Below are 22,002 nucleotides of genomic sequence, written 5' to 3' on the forward strand. Positions count from 1 at the left end.
TATCTGTGCAGTATATGTAGTCTTTTATTTATAAAAGTATACAGTGCTAATTGTGACTGAACATGTCAGTTAATCGGTGTATGAAAAATACATATCCTTCTTACAGTAGTTAATTTTCTCATAGTTGTATATATAATGTAAGTCATGGTCTTGTGTACATTGGTTTTGCACTGTAAAGAGGCTAAATAAAACATCTATGCAATATAAATATAAATATATGGGCAAGGTCTGCTCATATTTCATCAACCAAATACAATAGCATCCCTGGTTTGTTGTATTAGAAAAGGCCATGTTAATTGACAAAAGTGTAAGTAAAAAAAGTGTGGTTCTAGGCTATTCTCTAGGCCCTCAGTTCCTGAGCAGTCCCAGTTTCTTCAGGGCCTCACGCCGGTCAAATCCATTCTCACCACGGGGGCAGATCAGCACACTGATGCCACTGGAGCGGGGCAACTTCTGGTCTTCAGAGGGTTCTAGGACAGAAGCCATGTGCAAAGATCTCCTGGTGTCTGACTGCAAGGCCCCCGCCTGAACAAAGTCTTTCCCACTACCGAGGGAAGCAGGCCGGGGCCTGAAATTACGCAGGTGGCTAGGACTGAGGTCTGCTGTGGTATCATGGTGAACTTCACCTGAGGCTTGGCTGGCAATGTAACTGCTCAGGCCAATGCCTGAACGCTCCAGGGTGACTGATTTGACCCCTGCGGACATTTTGGGTGAATCAAAAACAGTTAGTTCAGGAAGTGAGTGGAGATGTTCGTCATGGTCGGTGAAGGCAGCAGGGGCTGGAATTAAGACAGGAACCAAGCTAATAGCTGAGGCAGGGACAGGAGCAGGGGTTGGGACTGATGTGGTGTCTTGGGTAGGGGGTTGGACTGGGATAGGAGCTGGGGTAGTGGTTGGGGCTTGGTTTGGAGCAGTAGGAAAAGTAGGAGCTGGTACTGAAGTTGAGCTAGTGGAGTCTGGGTTTCCATCAGGAGCAGGTACTGAGTTTGCATCAGGAGCAGGGACAACTGGGGCTAAAGCAGGGGCAGGAGCTGGGTTAGGTTGGGCTGTGTCTAAATCTGCGATTGGGGCTGGGGTTGGGGCTTTGTTTGGTGCTGGGGTTGGGGCTGGGTTTGGGGCTGGGGTTGGGGCAGTGTTTGGGGCTGTGGTTGGGGCTGGGTTTGGGGCTGTGTTTGGGGCGGGGTTTGGGTCTAGGGTTGGTGTTGGTGTTGGGGCTGGGGTTGGGACTGTGCTTGGGGCTGGGGCTGGGGTTGGGTCTAGGGTTGGTCTTGGTATTGGGGCTGGGGTTGGGGCTGGGGTTGGTGTTGGGGCTAGGGTTGGGGCTGTGCTTTGAGCTAGGGTTGGCGCTAGGTTTAACATCGAAGATTGCAATGTGGCTAGGGCGGAAGCACTTGTTGATGCAGGGGTAGGTGCTGGAGAAAAAAGCCCAGAAGATGAACTCTTGGATTTAGGTAAATGTGCTTGGCCTCGGAGGGGACCAGAGTCTACATGTTGACTCTTGAGGAGGCCCAGCTTCTGTAAGGCCTCTCTTCGAACCTTCTGGGGGTCCATCATCACCTTGTCACTGGGAGTGAGGTTAGAAGAGGCATGGTGACCATCAGGATTCACCATTGCGGCCTTGTGGGACTTGAGTATGATGTTGGAGGGAAGCCTCTTGGGTTTAGGCGCTACAGCTGGGGGGCTTCGGGGCTCTGCAGCCTCAGAAACAGGGCAGGCGAGGGTTTCTGTGGAAGGGGGTGTGATGGTGCTGCCAGGAAGGTCAATTGTGAATTTGGAAGGGGGATCCGGGGTTACTGGGGAGGCCGGTGGAGCTCTCTTCATGGAGGCCTTCGTACGGAGTTGATCCAGTTCGCTGTAGGTGAGAGGCCCCCGGGCAGAGGGGTCTGTGGGTGCAGTAGATTCAGTCTTTTTCTCTGGCCCAGCTGGACCTTGTTCCAGTTCTGATTCTGGCTCATCCCTGAAGTCTGAGGGAGGAGGGATCAGTGCTAGGTCCAGATTAGGTCCAGGGGCATTGAAGTTACCTTTGCCTAACTTGCTGTCTGCAGGGATGGTCTTAAGATTGCTCTCAACCTCCCTCCTACCTAAGGATGAATCCATTATGCCATCTAGGGTAGCTGGAGGGGATGCTTTGGGGTCAGACCCAGAAACTGGTGAGGGGTTTCCAGAAGTGTTTAGCTGTCCAGGTAAGTCAGGGGCAGATTTCCCATCAGGTTCTTTGGTGTTTGCGGTCAACTCAAGTGTCTTCAAGTCAGCAGCCAACTCTGAGTTATGGAGCTTAGTGGCTAGGTCTTGAATTGAAGCTGGAGCTGGGACTGTACCAGCTGGATGTCGAGATGAGCTTTGGCCCTGGGCAGCAATTTTCCCAGGGGCCTCAGCTTTAGGGTCTGTTGGTATTACTACTGTTTTAGCTTGTAGGGCTACATCAGTTTTGGGCTCACTGTCACCACCTGGAGCTCTGGACAGTGGGCTGGGACAGTCATTGGCCAGTAGCAATGGCTTAGACACGTTACAGTTTTCATCATGCTGGAAATTGGATGGATCTGGAACACAAACAGATAATCAAACTTCTGTAGATACTCCAAGACCAGGACATATTTCATAAAGCTGGGAGCTGATAACAGTATGATTTGGACAGTTAGATGTTCCCACTGATTAGGCTGGTCTGGACCATGGGGGTGATACTGGGTGGAAATGTTTCTGCCAGGCCTCTGTCCTCCTCCATCTCCAGAGCCTCTATGGTCTCCTCCAAAAACAAGAGACAAGCACGCTCCTCAGCTGACAGATGCTCCAGACTGTCGTCACTCTGTGTGCACACAATCACATGTAGCACACATACAAACACACATGCACACACATGCCAGATGAAGCAAACCAAACTATGACAAATTAAGGACACTGCTTCTTCCATAGTTCGTTTGGTCCTCAAATGTCTGGTGACACTGAGTCACTTGAGAGTGTATATTTCTGCTTCATTCAGACCAAGCTCACACTGGTTTACCTTTCACACAGCAGGGGTGGACTCACACACTAAATGGCCAGTAGAATGTATTTTAGAGGATTGAAGGGGCCTCTGGACCTTAATAGCCTCCAACAAACTTCAAAGAAGTTCTTCTTCTTTCTCACCTGCTCTCTCTGTGCAAGCCCTGGCTCTGAACATACACAGAGACTTTTCATCTTAGATCAGTTTTTCCCCTACCATTATATTAGGGGGGCACCCCGCCCCCCCCCCCCCCGCCCCCCCCCCGCCCCCCCTGGAAGGTCAAGTTAATAATAATAAAAAAATAAAATAAAAAATATATATATAGCCCGATCACAAAATAAGTAATTTAAGGTTACCTTTCCCATAAAACAGGTCTATAGCTTTCTCATCTATTAAAAAAACTAAATGGCCTTATGTTATTTATCTTATTTACACAACGTTGTGTCATTTACATTTAGTCATTTAGCAGACGCTCTTATCCAGAGCGACTTACAGTAGGTACAGGTACATTCCCCCCGAGGCAAGTAGGGTGAAGTGCCTTGCCCAAGGACACAAAGTCATTTGGCACGGCCGGGAATCTAACTGGCAACCTTCAGATTACTAGCCCGATTCCCTAACCGCTCAGCCACCTGACTCCCATTTCTGTGTCTACATGGTCGGGCCCCCACCCCGCCGGCCGCCGCCGCCCCCCCCACCCCCCCAAAGCTGTAAACCTAGGGGAAACACTGTTAGATTATAAGCACGCCTCTCTGTCCTATCAAAGAGGGATAATTTATTTGACCGTATCCTATAGCCAATCACAATGCAGAATAATGATGTTGATGTTCCTTGTAAAAGGCTTGTAATCAGACTTGGATTGTCACCCCCCCCCCTGATAAATTATTTCCTTAATGAGGAAACAGCACAAAGTATAGTATGGGACACAAAGAAAACACATGACTATTTGTTACCACTCACAAAGCCAGAGTTCATGCTGACCACACTATCACAGCTACCAGCACCGTCCATATTGATTAAGGATTCCATGGCAATGCCACCCGGCCACATGTCACTCTTCGGCATTGCACAGATGCGGCAATGGAGGGGTGAGACAAGGGCTTCAAGAGCCTCTGCTGATTGGCTAGGCGTCAAACAGGAACAGTGTGGGGATAGAACCTGAAGACACAGGAAGGAATCAGAATCAGAATCAGAAAGGGTTTTTAATCGCCATGAAAGTTTGCACAGACAAGGAATTTACTTTGGCAGGAAGGAGACAAGTTTGAGTCTCTTGGATGAGCTAAGGTTGAATGCTACACTAGTATGTGGTATCCTAGTTACCTAGTGTATAAACTGATTGACTGAGGAAAGTATGTCAGCCAAAGGCTTACCGGAAGGATTAAAAAAACACCCACAAGTACCGAATCTTAATTTAGCATGTATCCTTATCTAATGGAGGAAGATACGGGTGTAACTGACCGAAGCTTGCTTTTGACTTAACCTAGTTGAATTAATTCATGACCTGTGTAATCTCACAAGACTCTTAAACTCACTTAAGCTCCCTGTAGTGCATTAGTTAGGCTTAAGCCTGTTACTGACAACACACAGCCCCAATGTTACATAAGGGGTGGCCACAGGTGAAAATTGAGGATGCTCAACACTAGAAACAAAATAGTCACATATCATGACTAAAGCCAGGCCAATTATTCTAATAGTATACTAATATTTGTCATATGTGGTTGTTAAGGGTGATTACTAGGGATGCGCAGATACCGATACCAGTATCGGTATCAGTATCGGTATCGGGCCCGAAAGCAAGCTCATGTACTTGTACTCGTACTCGTAAAAATACCTGCTATACCAAAAACCGATACCTGACGTGACAGAACTGACATAATTTTCCGTCTTATGAACAGTCTTCCTGCAGTTATAGTGTTGCTTACCCAGATTTAACAGTACACTGTTATATTTCACTGTACACTTTTGGTTGTGCTTACATTGGTTCACAGTGTTATGTTATAAACATTTGTTCTGTAATATTTATTTAGCACTTTTTGAAAGGCAGGTTAAAAAGACAATGTTTTATTTTATTTCTATTATGACAATGGCAATTGACAATTATGCCCGTTGAAGGTTATTGGACATTTGTGCTTCAAGTTTGTGATAAGCATACTTTTTTCCTTCGAGTAATAGTAAAGAAGCTGTCATACATTCATTAATCTCACTGTGTTGTGGTTGGAAAACTGCCACATCACCCCAAAAAAAGTATAGGTATCGGTGTCGGCGAGTACCAGAAAAAAAATATTGGTACGCATTCTCAGTCCTTACATTTTTTTATCGGCGCATCCGATACAACCAGTGTTTTACAGCCCTGCTATACCATCAAGTGACACTATGATTTCACACACACAGCCACAAAATCACTGGTTAATTCCTACTTTGAGACTTACATACTTGTCCCTGCCTTTCTAATCAGTTTCCATAATTTCAACATAAATCACCTTCATACAGCTATGATATCCAACAACAAGCTAGTTGATAGTTTGACACTATCAAATCCTGATAGTGTATTGAACTGGATGAAATCATATATCACAGGAAGGAAGTTTTATGTTGGTTTAGGAGACCATAGGTCCAAGAAACATGAGAACTGCTAGGGGGTTGCTCAAGGAAGCTGCTTAGGTCCATTACTTTTTTCTCTTTATATGTTACCACTCGGCGACATAATCAGAGAACATAACATAGATTTCCATAGCTATGCGGATGACACACAACTATATATATCCACTGAACCCAACGATGCAACGGCCATCAATTCCATTACCAACTGCCTGTTGGCAATAAACAAATGGATGAATGATAACTTTCTTAAATTAAATGAAGACAAAACCGAAGTCCTACTATGTGTCCCCAAATCCAAAAGAGAGATGCTTACTAAGAATCTAGGAGGCTTAACCCCCTGTCTTAAACCAGAGGTGACGAGTCTCGGTGTAATCCTGGACTCAGATTTGAATTTCAACTCTCACATTAATAAAGTGACCAAAACAGCTTTCTTTCACCTGAGGAATATAGCAAAGGTACGACCATTCATAAACCAAAATGATGCAGAGAAGTTAATTCATGCTTTTATATCCAGCCGGCTGGACTACAGTAACGCACTTTTCACTGGTCTTCCCAAGAAAACCACTGAAAGACTACAGCTCATTCAAAATTCTGCAGCTAGATTATTAACCAAAACTAAAAGGAGAGAACACATTAGTCCTGTCATAGCTACTTTACACTGGCTCCCCGTTACCTTCAGAATTGACTTTAAGGTCCTTTTCCTCACATACAAAGCTCTACACGGACAAGGACCTAGCTACATTGCTAACTCCCTTATAAACTACACACCAGCTAGAACACTGCGATCATCAAATGCAGGCCTATTAGAGGTCACCAGAAGCAGTCATAAGAAGATTGGTGATTCGGCCTTTGTCAATTATGCCCCAAAACTATGGAACAAATTACCCATAAATATTAGGGAAGCAAATACGCTAGACATTTTTAAAAGACAGCTTAAAACCTACCTTTTTACCGAAGCATTTAAGTAATTTTATCTCAGAAGGGTTTTACTACTTTTATTAGTTATATTATTGTTTTTATAATTTGCTATTTTAATTATTACTTTTATCAATTGTATTATCGTTTTTATGGATTTTATGTAAAGCACCTTGAGCTACAATTCTTGAAATGTGCTATATAAATAAAGTCTTACTTACTTACTTACTGAAAAACTAGAAGCTTGGTAGGGACACACGTCATGATAATTACAGAAATATGAAACAACAAAGAAGGCTATTACTGAACATAGAATCAACACCACTCCCAAAATAACAAGTCATGCTTACAAAGGATATTAACGTCAACAAATAATTCAGACGTTTGGAGACGCGTGGAGACGTTTATGAAATTGACCAGAGAGCTAGGATACAAATGAGTCATGCTTAGTTTTGTGGATGCAAGTTCCGAAAAGAGACAGGTCTAAAAATGTTGCTTTTGAGGAATGTCAACTGGACCTCCATGCACACGGCTGTTTGTTGGCAGAAGGGAGGTTTCAGGTTAGTTCCCACACCACACCTTAGGGCTGCCGGTTACTGAGCATGATTGCTGCTCATTCCTGACTGTGCAAGTCCTGAGGAGGAGCAGATTTTGTCCCAGAACCTGCAGCACCTCCCTCCCAAATCTGCAGCACACTACACACCTGGGTTGGGAGAGGCAACCCACTGCACCCTCCCAAGAAAAGAGACACAACGTTTAATAGAGCCAGGAATGTCACTTTGCTTGCTTTCCCCCCCGCCCCATCACATCGACATAGCCTCTAACTCAGTCAAGTGCGCAGTGACAAGCCTAACCGCATTTTAGCTAAATTACAAGGCAGAGAATAAGAAGTACACCAAAAGGCCACAGACAGAAGTGCAACATCTGTGCCAGTTCATTGAACAAGTCAGCTTCAGGAAGATGACAGGATTCCATTTGAGGGGAGGAAGTAGATTGTAGTGGTGATAAAAGGCTGAAATGTGAAATATGCGGTCAAGGGCAGGCATAGGGATTAAGTTAATCATTCACAGTAAATGAAGGTTCATGACAAACATTGTGTTGAGCAACTCACAACCTGCAAGTGTGCTGCATGCATGGAGACATTTTCCATCAATGTTTAGCTTGGCCCTGAGTCAGTTGTTATAGGTTGTGTTCATTTGGAAACATTGCCAGGGCTATTTCAAATGAATTGTTTACACACAACAATACTAGTTTAAGGCGATATTTGCCGTATAGATTGCCATAATAATGACTGATAATGATCATTATGTTATGATTCCGGAAAAATAAGTTCTGTACCTTCTTACATTTACATCTTGAACGAAGACCAAGTAAACATCATTCGCCAATATGAACAAGATATATTACAGGATAGTCTGTTGTACGGTCCTATCATATCATGTCATACAGTCTTACTGTATGGCCAGGTTTCTGTGATAGATATTAAACAATAATTGGACACGCAACCTGTGTGGACAAGTAAAAGGGCTGAACGCCGCCCGTAATGAGCAGAGATAGTAACAAGTATAGCCTATTCTAAAAGTATTTTTGGATAGTGCTTATTATTCCATCACTTACTTCACCCAGTTGACTTCTATTATCTATTACATTTCGTCCCTACAAGTCACAACAATTTTGTTGTGGAAGTAAATAACTTGTCGCTAACAGAAAAATTCATACATTTAAAAAGTATGGCACCGTCCTTATTCAGTTCTTACCTCAGAGTAGGTCGAGTGTCTGTTAAGTGTACGCGCATACAATTCAAGGTAATGTTTTTACGTTCATCCTCCGCAGTCTTCAGTACAATTCCAATGTCTGAGTTATTCTGTCTGTGTGAAGGAGGTGTTATGTAAATGAACATTCCAGGTAAGTGAGGATCTACTCGCCATGAGGCAGAAAAGGCCAATCAGAGCACACCGAGAGTAGCCTACATTGTTTCTGGAATAGGTTATAGACCGCAGATCTTTATAGTGGATACATTTTTCTAGTAAAACGACGAATGTAGAAATGTTAAATTGTAGAAATTGTCAAAAATATGACGTTTCTAATATTAAAGCCTACAGTACGTTGCTAAGTCTAGTGAAATTGCATCATAACCGACATAATTCACAGAAGTGAAATTGCTTCAGCTATCGCATTATTACTGATCGATTCCAAAAGTAAAACATGATGTCTGTGCTAGTAACAGTCTCAATGACGTCAGCTTCATATCTTATGAAAAACTATTGATTTGCATAGGCAAACAGTATTTCCATTACACAAACTGTAGGCCTGTTTGTTGTTATAAGGATACTTCATGCATGTTTACCATCATTCAGTTCACTAATTCAATATCAATAATTTATCAAATGATGATTTATAATATGGTCAGTGTCAAATATAATTGTGATCCCAAGAAAATGAGAAACTCGATTTTATTTTAATGCAATGATATAAGACTAATATACCTGATATAAAACTAATGTAACTGGGATCTGGGGCTTGAGGGGCTAAAATAAGGTTTTGAAAGAAGACCTACACTATCTATCATGTGTCGTATTTTAAGATTAAAGCAAAATCGAATGAGGACTGTGTGTAACCTCCATAGATTATGTTGGCTTAATCCTGTTGGTGGTCAGAGGTAAGAAATGACACAAGCCTGCAGTCTCCAGTATTGTTAAATGAGGGCACTTTGAATGTGATCAGTCTTGAAGCTGCAGTGCTGCACAGCTTTCTAATTGCATTTGACAAAATCACTTTGTTGAGTTTCAGGAACTGGTGTTATTTGCCATTGATTGATTTAAGAAGGAACATTGAATGCCCCCTGTAATGGATATAAAGCCATTTTATATGAGAGGACATACTTTCATAAAATGTGTCACTACTAATGTTCATGTTATTTTGAGACCTGTTCCAACAGATAACCCTCTTATCCCCAAGGCAAATCGCAGTCTAAGTCACTGTGAAACTGTCTCAATTGTAGCAACCATTTTGATGTTAAGTATATATAGTCCACATAGCTTATTGTTCACAGTTTAGTTGAGGTCACCTGCAATTACATGGCCTACAACAAAACTATCAGAAGAATCTGAGTCAAAAAGAGTGACAACAAACACAATCTTCATTGCTTCATTTATTAGTTGTACAATTATGAAAAATAATAATCATAAAAAAGACTGGAAGCCCAAGATTATTTACACATACATCTTTTTTTCCTGTATAGCTGTAGTGAGGTCCCTCTTCTGAGTAATTTATCTCAGTCTCTTATCGCTGGGTAGTCATGATATGTTGAACTTTATAAGACATAGTTGTTTTTCTCTTTTGACAAATGTGGCAAAAATTACATACGTACATACATACATATACATATATATATAGATATCTATAAAAGCAAATCATTCAAGTATCAAAATACAGACTGCTAGAGATTAATTTACAATCCAATATCAATATCTCATTATGATCACTATCCATATCATCAGAATCATCACCAACATACCTCTTATCCATGATCCTTAGCAAATGTGCAAACACTGAGACAGGACCAGGCAGCTAAGCTCATGACAGTGTACCATAGTTACCATACTGGCCTGACCATGTATAGTACTGTGTAACAGCAACGTACTGTGTAATAACTGTAATGGCCGGATAATGTATTCACATGGTCTAAATACACCCGTGACCATAAAGTACTACAAAGAGGTACCAGGATATGGGACTCTGGTGCTGTGTACCGTACCATACTTAAACATTTCTGCTAACGGACCGGTTGGAATGAACAGAGGAACGGGGTCAGGGTAAAGCAAAGCTCTTCTACCAGCCTGGTACTCGTTTCCAGCATCAAAACAGTTCAAACATACAAGAATACACAACATACAACTATTTAATCAAATGAAAGCCATTCCCCTTGTTAAAAACGGTCTTTGTAGTGTTGTTTTATCAGACCTAAAAGCAGGTCACTGACTTACTCCCATTCACGGTTACACTAACAATCACAGTTTTGTGTTAGGGGTAAAAGGTGATAAGGAAGAGATGCTTTAATTCTACAGAGCAGGTGATGACATACTTAGGAGGATGTTTCTGCATACTCACAATCTCACATTGTTTTCTAACTCTTTATTCGTACCCACATGAGTAACTTATGAGTAGCAGTGCAGATGAACTGAATGTATGCCTTTTTCTCAATGAGTTTTTCATTAACCACAGGTACTGCAATGAGATCGCCAGGTAAATACCCCGTTTCAGTAAACATGACCTCAACCCCTATTGGAAAACAGCATTTCTGGGGAAAACCAGTTTGAGGCATCAACATATTGGGGGAATTCTAACTTGTGATTGTACGGATATAAATAACAAGAAAGAACTTGACTCTCGTACTGTATACGTTTTACCAAAAGTGCCTTTTCTAGCTTTTCAGGTTCATATTTTCTTATTAGTACCATGACAGAATAGGAGGGGAAGATGAGTAGGAGGATGGAGCACTTAAAAAGAATCCCCACCACATTATTAAATTTTCGCTGGATAACTGACTGTCCAGTGTACGTCGGTGAGGGGTGTGGGGTCTTGGTGAGGCTGGTTGGGTCTGATGGATGGGGTTGAAAGGGAGCAGTAGATGTCTGTCTGTTTGCCTGTCTGTCACCACCCACAACGTATCAGAGGAGAGGGGCCCCCAGTTGACAGGGGGGTTAAGAGAAGAGGAAGCTGTTGACCCTGTCTGGTACTGTAGCATGTTAGAATGGTCCCAGCGAATAGTGAGCTGCAAGGGAGGAAGGTGGGCTCATTTGTTTATCCTACCCAGAATGCAGTACCGTGGTAGACCCGTCCCTCTCACTTTGGCTTGGGGTCGGGCCACGGTCAACTACAGGGAAGGAGGGAGACAGATATGGACGGACATAAACACATTAACGCCAGCACGCGCACACACACACACACACACGCACAAACACACACACACGACAATGAGGTTAAAAAATTTGATATGGTGGGCCACACATGAAAAAATAAAAAATAAATCAAACAAATAAAAAGAGAATGAATTGTATTTTAAGTATAATCATTAACAGACTCCAAAGACAGCACTTAAATATTAACTTTGGTTGGATTCCAAAACAAACAAAGGCATTTGAGTCAAAATGGACACATAGAAGGCATGAGTTAAGAAAATAAGGGAAGGTAAAAGAGAAGGAAAGTTTTCCTCTTTAAAGAGTCATTCATTGTGTTGACTGAAACACAGTTCTTGACATGTCAAATTATTACAAATTCGACACTGAGGTAAATAAATAAATCTTCAAATGAGGATTGGATGCACTGCACTTCCAGTGATAACATTTCAGCCTGGAGCAGATTAGATGTAAATTGGACAGAATAGTTTCTAGACGAGCATAAACTTTCTCCAATGCGACATGCTTGGGTTGTAAAATATGTATCTGGGACGTGATGAGCCATCAAATGTATTAACAGATACTGATCATTTCACTTATTGATTGCTGTACTGGGTTCACAACAAATAATGTCACGCAAAGTCTAGCAGTTGTGATCAGTAGAATTCATGCGTTGTGCATCTCTTTGGCTCAAAACATGAACAGTCTATTCAATTCATCATATATTTTTGGATGCAAATATTTTCAGGCACCCAAGCCCCACTTGAAAAGATCAACTTGTCAACTTGATCAAAGTCAAGGTTTTAACAGGTTAAAACCACAGAAAGGCATGCTCCTCCACAGGGCTGTCTGGGACAGAGGGGACGTTCATGGAGGACTGGGTCCCCCCCCCCCTCCCTCCCCGCCCCGTCCTCTCTACTCTACCCCACTGTCGCTCTCTAGCAAATGCCTCATCAATGATAATTGCATTAGCTACTCTCCTTGCAGACTCCACATCACAGTGCTAAGACCCATGCCTCCTTTGGCAGCTTGGCACCAAGCAGAGGGCACGTGTGACAGCAGGAGCACAGTCAGTCTACTGAGTCCTCTGAGAGTGGGTTCAGTCCTGGGTCAAGGGGCCAGGCATGGCATCCCTTTGAACAGAGAAGGTGAATGTCCTACTGATGCATAGAACAATGTGTCAGTGTCAGTCTTACAGTCCCCTCCCGGTAGGTGATCCTTGGCTGTGGCGAAACATTTGATTTCTCCACGCTCGAGTCAGAAGTCGCGAGCGTTCAGAAAAGATGGACAGAGAGACGTTCTTCAGGAGCGCCTCAGAGTGGCCGTCTCCTGGTCGGACAGGAAAAGCACCGGATGAGAAAACAGACTCACTAGAGGAGTAACAAGAACACTGCACTAAAGGAGATGGGGGGGGGGGCAAGGATCCACAAGTTTAGGGAACAGCGTGAAAGGAGGAGAGGAAGGGGTCATCAAGGACAAGAGAAAGTATGGAGCTCACATTTGACAACGTCATGTCCATGTCATACTAGCTCTACGCACGGTCAGGTCAAGCCGTTAGCATCTCAGCACTGATATGGCATCACTGTTCCTACTATTTTACCATGGAAACATCATAAATATGTCTGGAGGATAGGGGGACAGGAGGATAGGGCTAGGAAAAGGACAAAAAGTACAGGCTCTCATGTAGCTTAGCATGAAAGAGAAGGACCTAGTCAGTACCTAGAAGGAGTTGATGATAGCTACACAGTCAGAGAGGAGAGGAGGGTCTTGACAGGTCCACCGGAGGCAGAGGGTGTGAGGGTGGAGAGACAGAGGAAGGGACCAGGGGCCAGAGGCCGGCCCAGAGAGAGGCAGAGTCACAGTGAAAGGCACACAGGAGGAGGTGGAAAAGAGGAGGAAGGTGGGACACGACAGAGTTCAGAGGTCAGGAGGAGGGCTCCACTCAGAATATTGTAGTCTCGTACTTAGTACTGATGGTGCGTTTGGAGTCCTTGGGATCCACCAGCCACGTAGAACTGCCTTGGGACTGGGAGTCCACCTCCAGGTCTAAGGAGTCCACCTGTAGAGGGTGATGTCATTGGGAGATGTCAGAATACAATATAGGGGGGGGGGGGTTACTATAGGCAACAGCTATACATGGAATCTGTTCATAATTTATTGATGACAATCTAACACAGTCATTTAAGGAAACCACAGGAGGTTGAGCTACCAAATCAGACGGTGTGATTCTCAAACTGGCAGGCTCACACCACTAGGGGGCTCCCAAGACCTCAACAGTGGAGGGGAAAATACAATCGAGAGTTTTCCCTATAGATCCTGTAGAAAGTTGTTCATCAATATGATTGTGAATGTGTTGGGAAGATTATTGGTACAGTCAAATAAAAAAACAAGGACAAAAACAAAACAATTAGCAGGAAGTAGGATGGGAGGGTCTAAGGAGGGATGGGAGAAGGGGAAGGAAATTTCGGTGAGGAGACGGTCTGAGGAGATTGCGGAGGGACAGGAGAAGGAGGGAAGGCTTTGTGAGGAGAGGGAGGAGAGGGCAGCACCTGGGTAGCAGGGCTAGCAGAGTGCAGCGGGAGGAAGGAGGAGCGGTGGGTGGTGCAGGTTTGACAGTAACAGCAACGACTGTCCTGAGGGGGAGAGTCCTGGGAGAGACACACACACACAGCCAGGAAGAGAAACAGACAGACAGACAGACAGACATCAATATAGGGGAAATGAAGAGAGGAAGAGAGAGAAAAGAGTGATGTGATTGTGGAGGAAGAAAAGGAACACTATCAGAGGGAGAGAAAGAGAGGGAGATGGGGGGAGAAAGAGGGAGAACGAAAGAGAAAGAGGGAGAACGAAAGAGAAAGAGGGAGAAAGAAAGAAAGAGAAAACACGAGGGAGGAGGATGTAAGTAGGACCAGTGAAAGGGATCGACTCGACAAGACTCAATAGATGTGTTAGTTAATGAGATGTGCGTGCTGTGAAGACAGGACCAAATCCAGTCCTGTAGCGTGTCTGTCAGCACTGGGACGTTCTGCGATGTGGGGGTTAAACAGCCTGGCTGGGTTGTCCTTTTCATGTTCCACGATGCAGCAACAACACAGGCCTTCCTAGTGAGGCTGGGAGCGTGGAGCATCATATATTCTGTTCATCATATCTAATGACTGGCCCCAGTGGTGTGATCATCTCATCACCATGCAGAGGCGGCCCATAGATAATGGCTGATTACTAATGGCTGAAGGCAGATCAGAACATTGACGTTGTGTCCTTGGGCAAGGCACTTCACTCTACTTGCCTCGGGGGGAATGTCCCTGTACTTACTGTAAGTCGCTCTGGATAAGAGCGTCTGCTAAATGACTAAATGTAATGTAACATTCAGAATAATGTGAGGGGCTGAGAAGGGCTGTTCTACTGCATGTCATCTCACATCTTTGTGTTCTCTGGGTATGGACTTTGGCAGAGGCTGTGTGTACAGGAAGAGACAAACACAGAGGCTGTGTGTACAGGAAGAGACAAACTCACCCCTGACTTCCGCATGCTGGGCCGCGGTTTGGGGACGGGTCGGCTGGATTTGGTCTCAATGACCTCTGACCCAGGTCCTGCCTGGGCGCCCTGGTGCTGCTTGGTCCTCTGGGCCTGGAGAGCGAGCTGATAAGCCACCTCGAATGCCTGTCCCAGCGTCAGGATGATCTCATAGGTCAGGTTCTGCCAATAAGAATGGAGACAAGCAGCCCTCATTAGCATTCTAGTACTCTTGGGTTTCATAGGGACAGACATGCATGACTGCAGCTGAATATGACACTGCCTCAAACCGAGCAAGGTACTGACTACACAGACAGACTCTAGTCTTAGTCATTTGCCAATCTTAAATTACTTAAGTGCTAATGTTAACAATCACACTGTATAAAAAGTATGGAAGCACTGTGTAGTATATGGTGTTTTAGACCACTCAATGGTAAGGTACTGTATTAGGAGGCAATGTATGCATACTATGTATGTATTCTAGTCCATGACATGACAGGCAATTTCCAAACAATCAACAACAGTGGGAGCAGGATGGGAATATAGTCATAACTACTCAGGAGACACATGTCAGCCTTAGGCAAGATAACTATGCCAAATAGTTGAAAACCAAATGTTCTCTGTCAAGAATAAACTTCCCTAACCAAACAGCAGCTACAAGCCAGCTGTGCGCTCTTCAGTCAGCTCCCCTGATCTCACACAAACGCTCCAGCGCTGCAGCTCATTCCAGCCCCCCCCAATCTCCCACTGAGGGATGATAGATGAAGGCCACCATGTACTGGGAATCAGAAACAAAGCATTCTAGCTCCGTGTGTGTGTGTTCGGAAGTAAACATCTGGAGATCTGAGGCGTTCTCACTGGGCCACAAACATCTCCACAAACCGGCCACGACACAGCAGAAAACTCTGCAACACAGAACCCCAAACTAGCAACGAGTGGTTTGTACAGACGTTCTCTGGTAAACCTTTAAAGCACTTTTGTCTAATAGTTGGCCGTGGGTGCGATAAGCACTGTATGGGCTGGTGAGAAATGAGCCTGCGGTGTCTGCGGAGCCTGATAGCAGCATTCTAGGCCAGGCCAGTCAATACTGTTTAAAAGATCACATGTCCATCCTATTATCCACCCTCCCCTCAACTGCATTAACTCCTCAGGGCAGAGGGTCCAGACTACAGCTTCTGCAGCAGTAGGCCTCCCTCCCTCCCTCCCTCCCTCCCTCCCGGACAGCCAGCCTCCCACAGTCCCTCCCGGACAGCCAGCCTCCCACAGTCCCTCCCGGACAGCCAGCCTCCCTCCCTCCCGGACAGCCAGCCTGTCTCCGTGCGCTGCAGCAGTGCACTGGGACGACCCTGCCTGGGTTCATGGGAGGAGGCCGTTCAGCTAGATAATCACCAAGGGCGGACAAGAGGTCAGTTATCAACACCACAGGGTGCCACTCTGGTCTGGAGGGAGGTAATCAAGTTCTGCTAAGGCGTGAACCCTTGGAGGGAGATAAGGCAGAGAGATAACATGGAAATCCTGCCCGGGTTGCTGGGCGTCTCTCAGAAGTGATATGGGGACAAGGAAAGAACCTCTTCTGAAGAGGAAGGACCGATTAAATACGGGCTGCTGTGAGATCCACTCACAAGGGTTTCCTGGCTGTGGCCCAGTTGGGCTGTCCCCGCAAACTGCAAAAGGAAGGTTTTAGATTGGGCTTGTGGTCAGTGATCTCACCACATCGACGGTGCTGAACACGTGGCAGTAGTGGTGGCTGGTCTGCAGGTCCTTGGTGATGTAGGCAAAGGTACACAGGTCCTCTGGATCCTGGGCCGCACACGAGATGTTCCTGATCTCATGTTCTGCTATGATGTTCTGCACGGACGTGAGACAGGACAGGTGAAACACTGAGCGGCGGCAGAGACGTAAATATCACAGCCACCTTTCCATCATGATATAGAAAGGTCAATGTGTGTACACATGATTCCAGTCAACCTAGGTCTGAGCCAGGGCTTGTGTAAAGGTCTCTGTGAGACCGAACAGAGGGTGACATTTACACACAGCAGGAGGGGCAGACCAGGATCAATATGATGTGTGTAACAAGATACTGGCTGACCAGTTCCTGTCCTGCAGTCTGGCCTCCTTGGCTGGAAAAGTGGGTCTCCTTGCTGTGTCTCAAATGACTCCCCACCTCGTACAGACTATGCCTGACCCCAGTCCTATATATTGAGCAACTCTTTGGTCAGTGTCCCAACCTTGTTTGCAGCGTCAATGAACTTGACGCCCTTGTAGGTGATGGAGAGGATGATGGTGGGCACCTTCCTCATCTGCTCAGTCGACCTCTGGGAAACAGACAACAGCAAGTACATCAGTCTGGGAATCATCAGCTCACAGGTCAGAGGGTAGTTGATCTCTAACAATGGGCAGACCAGAAACAGAGAGAGATAGCCATAGAGCGCGACTGAGAGCGAAAGATAGACAGAGAGAAAGATAGACAGAGAGAGAAGAAAGAGAGCGAGGGCGGGAGAAAGGCAGAGATGGAGTGAGGAGGCATGACCTACCCTCATTTTGGCACAGGCGTCCTGAGTGGACTCGGTCCCCCGCAGCTCTTTGATCAGCATGGAGCCCAAATACTGGAGAGACAGACGAGAGCACATCAAACAAGGTGTTCAACTGGGCCAGGGGTGACCAACTAACGAAAGAGTGGGTCTTACATTGGCTTCATAGCCGCAAGATTCAAAGATGAGCTTCTCAGGCTGGTGGTGCCAGTTCTGGACCGGGGCGTAGGGGGCTGCCAGGCTGGGGGGCCGCAGGGTCAGACGAGGCTCCCGGTGACGGTCCTCGTACCTCTCCTGAGGGGACAGGGGGGGCACACAGGGAGAAGCTCTGGTTTAGCATACGAGGTCTACCGAACAGCACACATGGTAGGAACAGAGAAAAGCATGTTTATGACTATGGATCAGCATGTCCCTGGGATGCTACTGATGACCACACACATGAGACTGGTGGCGTTCACTGCGGCCTCGGGGGGCTACATCATAGTCGGGGTCCTTCCTCCTCCCAGAATCCCCCAGGGGCAGGAGGGGGTCCATGGACCGGCCTGTGTAGGAGTCCATCTGACTCAGAGGAGAGGAGGTCTGGGAGCCTGGTAGATCCAGACACTGGTGACACACACACACAGCAGGATTACCAACTTGAGTTATTTAGACTCAATGAGAGTGATAGTTTGTATGGTAGCATGATGTAGGGTTTCTACTATGCAGCAGAGCTGAACAGCGTGAGGTATAGCAGAGCCGAACAACGTGAGGTATAGCAGAGCCGAACAGCGTGAGGTATAGCAGAGCCGAACAGCGTGAGGTATAGCAGAGCCGAACAGCGTGAGGTATAGCAGAGCCGAACAGCGTGAGGTATAGCAGAGCCGAACAGCGTGAGGTATAGCAGAGCTGAACAGCGTGAGGTATCCTCCTCACCCTTATTTGGGACAGACGTGGCGGTTTGACAGGAGGCTCCTCATAGGGCCGTTCGGCCAAGGAGGCGATGATGCGTTTCCTGTGTCCGAGCAAGGAGATCTTCAGCACCTGGAGGTAAACAGGACAGGAAAGCCGTGTGAGCCAGTACACACCCACACACACACACTTTCCACCGCAGGTCGCATTAACACCCAGACTCACGTTGACAATCTCCAGCTCCCACAGGTTCTTGACACACTCCAAGTTGCGGTATCCGCTGGACAGAAAGTTGTGGATGTATTCCTGCAGGCCCAGGATATCCAGCCAGGAGGAGAGAGAGCTGCTGCCGTCACAGCCCAGAGCCTTCACCTGCAGGGGGAGACAGAGTCAGTGATACACTGATGTATCAACCAGCTGGAGCTACAGTCAACCTCACTACATTGCTATGTTTTAATATCAAGTTGTTAAGTTCAAAGGGACTTTGCTCTTGGCTGACTATCTTCCTCGTGAGGACAGTTAGTAGACAGTAGCACTGTGCTAGTTTGTAGACTGACCTTAGGTAGAGATCTAGCAGCGTGCAGAATCTTCCTCCGGTGTCCTGGGTCTGTGATCCCGATCTCTCTTAGGTCCTGGTCCTCCATCACATTACTACCCTGTAACACACACACATACACACACACAGGTTAACATAACATAGAAAAGAATCAAAACTACACAAAGATCAAGCCATGAAGGAGAACTGTAGCTTTCTAAACCTCATAAAAGGATGTCTAGCACAGCTTTTAGTATCGAAGGGCCTATAGGTTAAGCTGTAGCTTAGATTAAACCACACAGACAGAAATGCCCCCCACATGGTTAGCATTGATCTTCCTTAATGCCGCCACAGCAGAAAAGGCTCAATTTCTCCTGAGAGTGAGGAACTTCGACCCCCCCTTCTGGAACAAAAGGCTTGGGTCCATGGACAGCATCATCAATAACTCCCTCCGAACGTGATTTGAGTGGAAGGACGGGAGGGAGGAGGGGTCAAAACCATCTGCAGTTACACACAATAGCTTCTCCAAGACTGTGGGACTGGAGCAACGGATGAATGATCAATGAATCAGTCTGAGAGCTGTGGGGTGAGGGTTACAGTATCGGCGTCTGACGCCTGCAACACTAAAAACACTCCAGACGCCTTAGAAAGGCTGGCCCACTTCAATCGTTATCAATCATTCCTATTGTCCAAACATGGGTGGAGGACATTACAAAGCAGATGGTTAGTTTGGTGTCCCCTCTCCTGTAGTCCTCAGTCTACTACACTGCACACAGGTAGGTTGTGATCAAGGTAGGGACACTGCCTGGGAGTTGCTGCCTGCCACACAGTGAGGCTCACTATGGAGTCTTAACAGGATTATAGTACACAGAGCAGCATAGTCAGCAGCTGGGAGTGGAGAGAGTTCTCTGTGGGTCAGGAGCTGAAATGGTCAGAAGTTGTGTGTGTGTATGAGACAGGGTTGCGTGTCAGGATTTATTAGATACAAGGTTGCAGAGTGGATGCAGGGTAAAAGGCTGTGTGTGCGGGTTAGGGTGATGCTGTGTGTTTGTGTGAGTGCGGGGGATTTACAGTGTATTAACCTGACTGCGCAGGATTATGATCATGTGAGTTAGCGAGGGAAAGAAAGAGAGACAAAAAGAGGAGGGGTTAATGACAACAGAGAGAGAGGAAGTGAGGAGGAATAAATGAGCGCTAAGTGAGTGGTGGAGGGGAATAACAGTGTTTGTTCTACTTTACAACAACAGCTGACAGGCTTCCTATTCTCATTTGAGACGGTCAGCTCCATGCTGCTCTCTGGGAGCTGCACAGTCCATTAAACCCTTTCCAGTTGACGATGATGAGGAACTGAGAAGCACAGATGAGGCGGGAACAAATCCATACAGCCCAGCCCAGCCAACCCAGCCTTCCCCAGTGTGGACAGCAGCCTTCGCCTGCCCCCCTGGGGGCCGGAGATGGCCGCTGTGTTTGGAATACAGAGTTCAGTCAACCTCAGGCCCATCAGTCATCAGCACGACTCGATAAGCCAACAGCACAGTAAACTGAAAAATGCAAACACCTAGCCGTCTGTATTTAAATGAGCTCATTTTGGCGTTGCAGTGGCGGGGGCTGCTGACAGAGAGTGCTGCATGTCCAGAAGCAATCTTAGATGAGGTGTGTGTGTGCTTGTGTTCGCTGCGCCAGTGTCAGAGACTGCCATGTCAACACACGGGTGCAGACTCACACACGCGTGCACACACACTCGGTTCCTCCGCAGCCCTGAGCCTGACACTCCTATCACACTCTCACAACCAACCCCGCCAGACCTGCTGCTGTAACCAAGGAGACAAGAGAAGTGCTCTTGCCTTGGTGAGGAAGGACACTTGAACGGGATTATCCAATTCCTAAACGGCAGCAGAGTGGATGACATTTTCAACCTCCCGGGACCACAGGTAACTGTCATCCCAAGGGTCTGAGCTTCTACTGAGAGATCCTCCAAGTCCAGTGGCTAAAACACACACAGAACTAGTGATGAACGGTGTGAAGGCTTTGAACTCTACAGGGAAATCTCTTTAATGTGCTTTCACTGTCCCCATGTTGCAACTATAACTGCAGACATAGCAGGTAGAGCAGAGAATACATCAGGAAGACAGCTGACTTCAGCTAAAGCTGATAAGAGGTATACATCCAGGGTACTGCGCGTGTCACCCAGGTGTCATCCATCTTGGCTGTGCTCCCTGGCCTGCCATCAGGGCTCTTTTCTCTCTGCTCCACCTCGTCACCGACGGACACCCACACCCTGGGAAAAGACTTCTGCCTCCGTGTGACTGGCTGAGCAGCCTGTCAGTGAACAGCCCACCAATGACATTGACAAAACTGTGTCCCTAAACCTGTCCATAGGCCGGTGTAATGCAGTGCTACGGGTAAGACATGGCTACATTTGGGTTAGGAGGGTTTTCCTTGAGGTGCACGAGTAATTGTTGGTTACTTTGGTTGCTCGAGGTGTGTATTCTGTTCTAACCTCGAGCTGTTCCTGGGCTACATCTCTGTGGCTTTGCACAACCAAACAAACGTGAATACGTTCTCAAATGCACACTGGTTCTGCTTTTGAATATTCCCATGCCCACTTCTAACTGTGTTAATCACAGGCCTGCATCGTATAGACCCTAGAACAGAGAGAAGAGAGATGGATCAAAATCACACAGGCACAATCACAGAAGACGGCCACGACTGCTCCTGTAATCTAGCTTGCGGCATCGTTGTGTTTGATTACAAGTCCTGCTCTAACTTGTTCGGTCGTTGCTGCAGCTGCGGCCTCTACCCACCTCAGGTTTCAAGGAAACTCATTCTCTCTGACTGCCTTGATGAGCAGGCGCTCCACCGCTGAGTCTCTCTGGGAGTCAGCGCTGCTGTGAATGTTAACGCAGACCCCGTCCTCTGACGGGGAGCGAGCTGGCCGCCCATCTACCTGGGCTGGATTCACACGCAGGGGGCGGAGGAGGCGAGTCACTGCGACACGCGTCAACTGGGAGCGCTGGACGCAGAGATGGGGGTTCCGAAAGCAGCTGGCTTCTTCAAATCCTTCTCTCCAGGTCGATAGAAAAACATCTCATTTGTGTTCTAAGGCCCCTCTTGGCTTCATGACAACAAGGCAACGGTGATTGT

The 22,002-nt window shown here is 46.3% G+C and overlaps 2 protein-coding genes across 2 annotated transcripts in view; both read right to left on the reverse strand.

The window, feature by feature from the left end:
* LOC134018939 (proteoglycan 4) lies at positions 1-8,361 on the reverse strand. Its single transcript, XM_062459325.1, has 4 exons — positions 8,251-8,361; positions 3,938-4,135; positions 2,650-2,803; positions 1-2,540 (listed from the first exon to the last, which is right to left on the reverse strand). Exons 2-4 carry the CDS (start codon positions 4,040-4,042, stop codon positions 349-351), a joined length of 2,451 nt encoding a protein of 816 aa, XP_062315309.1. The 5' UTR covers positions 4,043-4,135; positions 8,251-8,361; the 3' UTR covers positions 1-348.
* A 1,270-nt stretch (positions 8,362-9,631) lies between these two features.
* The window catches only part of LOC134018945 (ankyrin repeat and SAM domain-containing protein 1A), a 15,529-nt gene continuing 3,158 nt past the window's right edge, over positions 9,632-22,002 (reverse strand). The window contains exons 2-11 of the mRNA XM_062459335.1: positions 18,881-18,979; positions 18,549-18,695; positions 18,348-18,455; positions 17,874-18,038; positions 17,592-17,729; positions 17,439-17,510; positions 17,133-17,219; positions 16,615-16,752; positions 14,905-15,087; positions 9,632-13,450 (exon numbers count right to left, since the gene is read on the reverse strand). Coding sequence (XP_062315319.1) covers positions 13,334-13,450; positions 14,905-15,087; positions 16,615-16,752; positions 17,133-17,219; positions 17,439-17,510; positions 17,592-17,729; positions 17,874-18,038; positions 18,348-18,455; positions 18,549-18,695; positions 18,881-18,979 — 1,254 coding nt within the window. The 3' untranslated portion in view covers positions 9,632-13,333. The remainder of the gene's footprint in view (positions 13,451-14,904; positions 15,088-16,614; positions 16,753-17,132; positions 17,220-17,438; positions 17,511-17,591; positions 17,730-17,873; positions 18,039-18,347; positions 18,456-18,548; positions 18,696-18,880; positions 18,980-22,002) is intronic.

The sequence above is a fragment of the Osmerus eperlanus genome, chromosome 4, assembly GCF_963692335.1.
Source record: "Osmerus eperlanus chromosome 4, fOsmEpe2.1, whole genome shotgun sequence".
NCBI lineage: Eukaryota > Metazoa > Chordata > Actinopteri > Osmeriformes > Osmeridae > Osmerus > Osmerus eperlanus.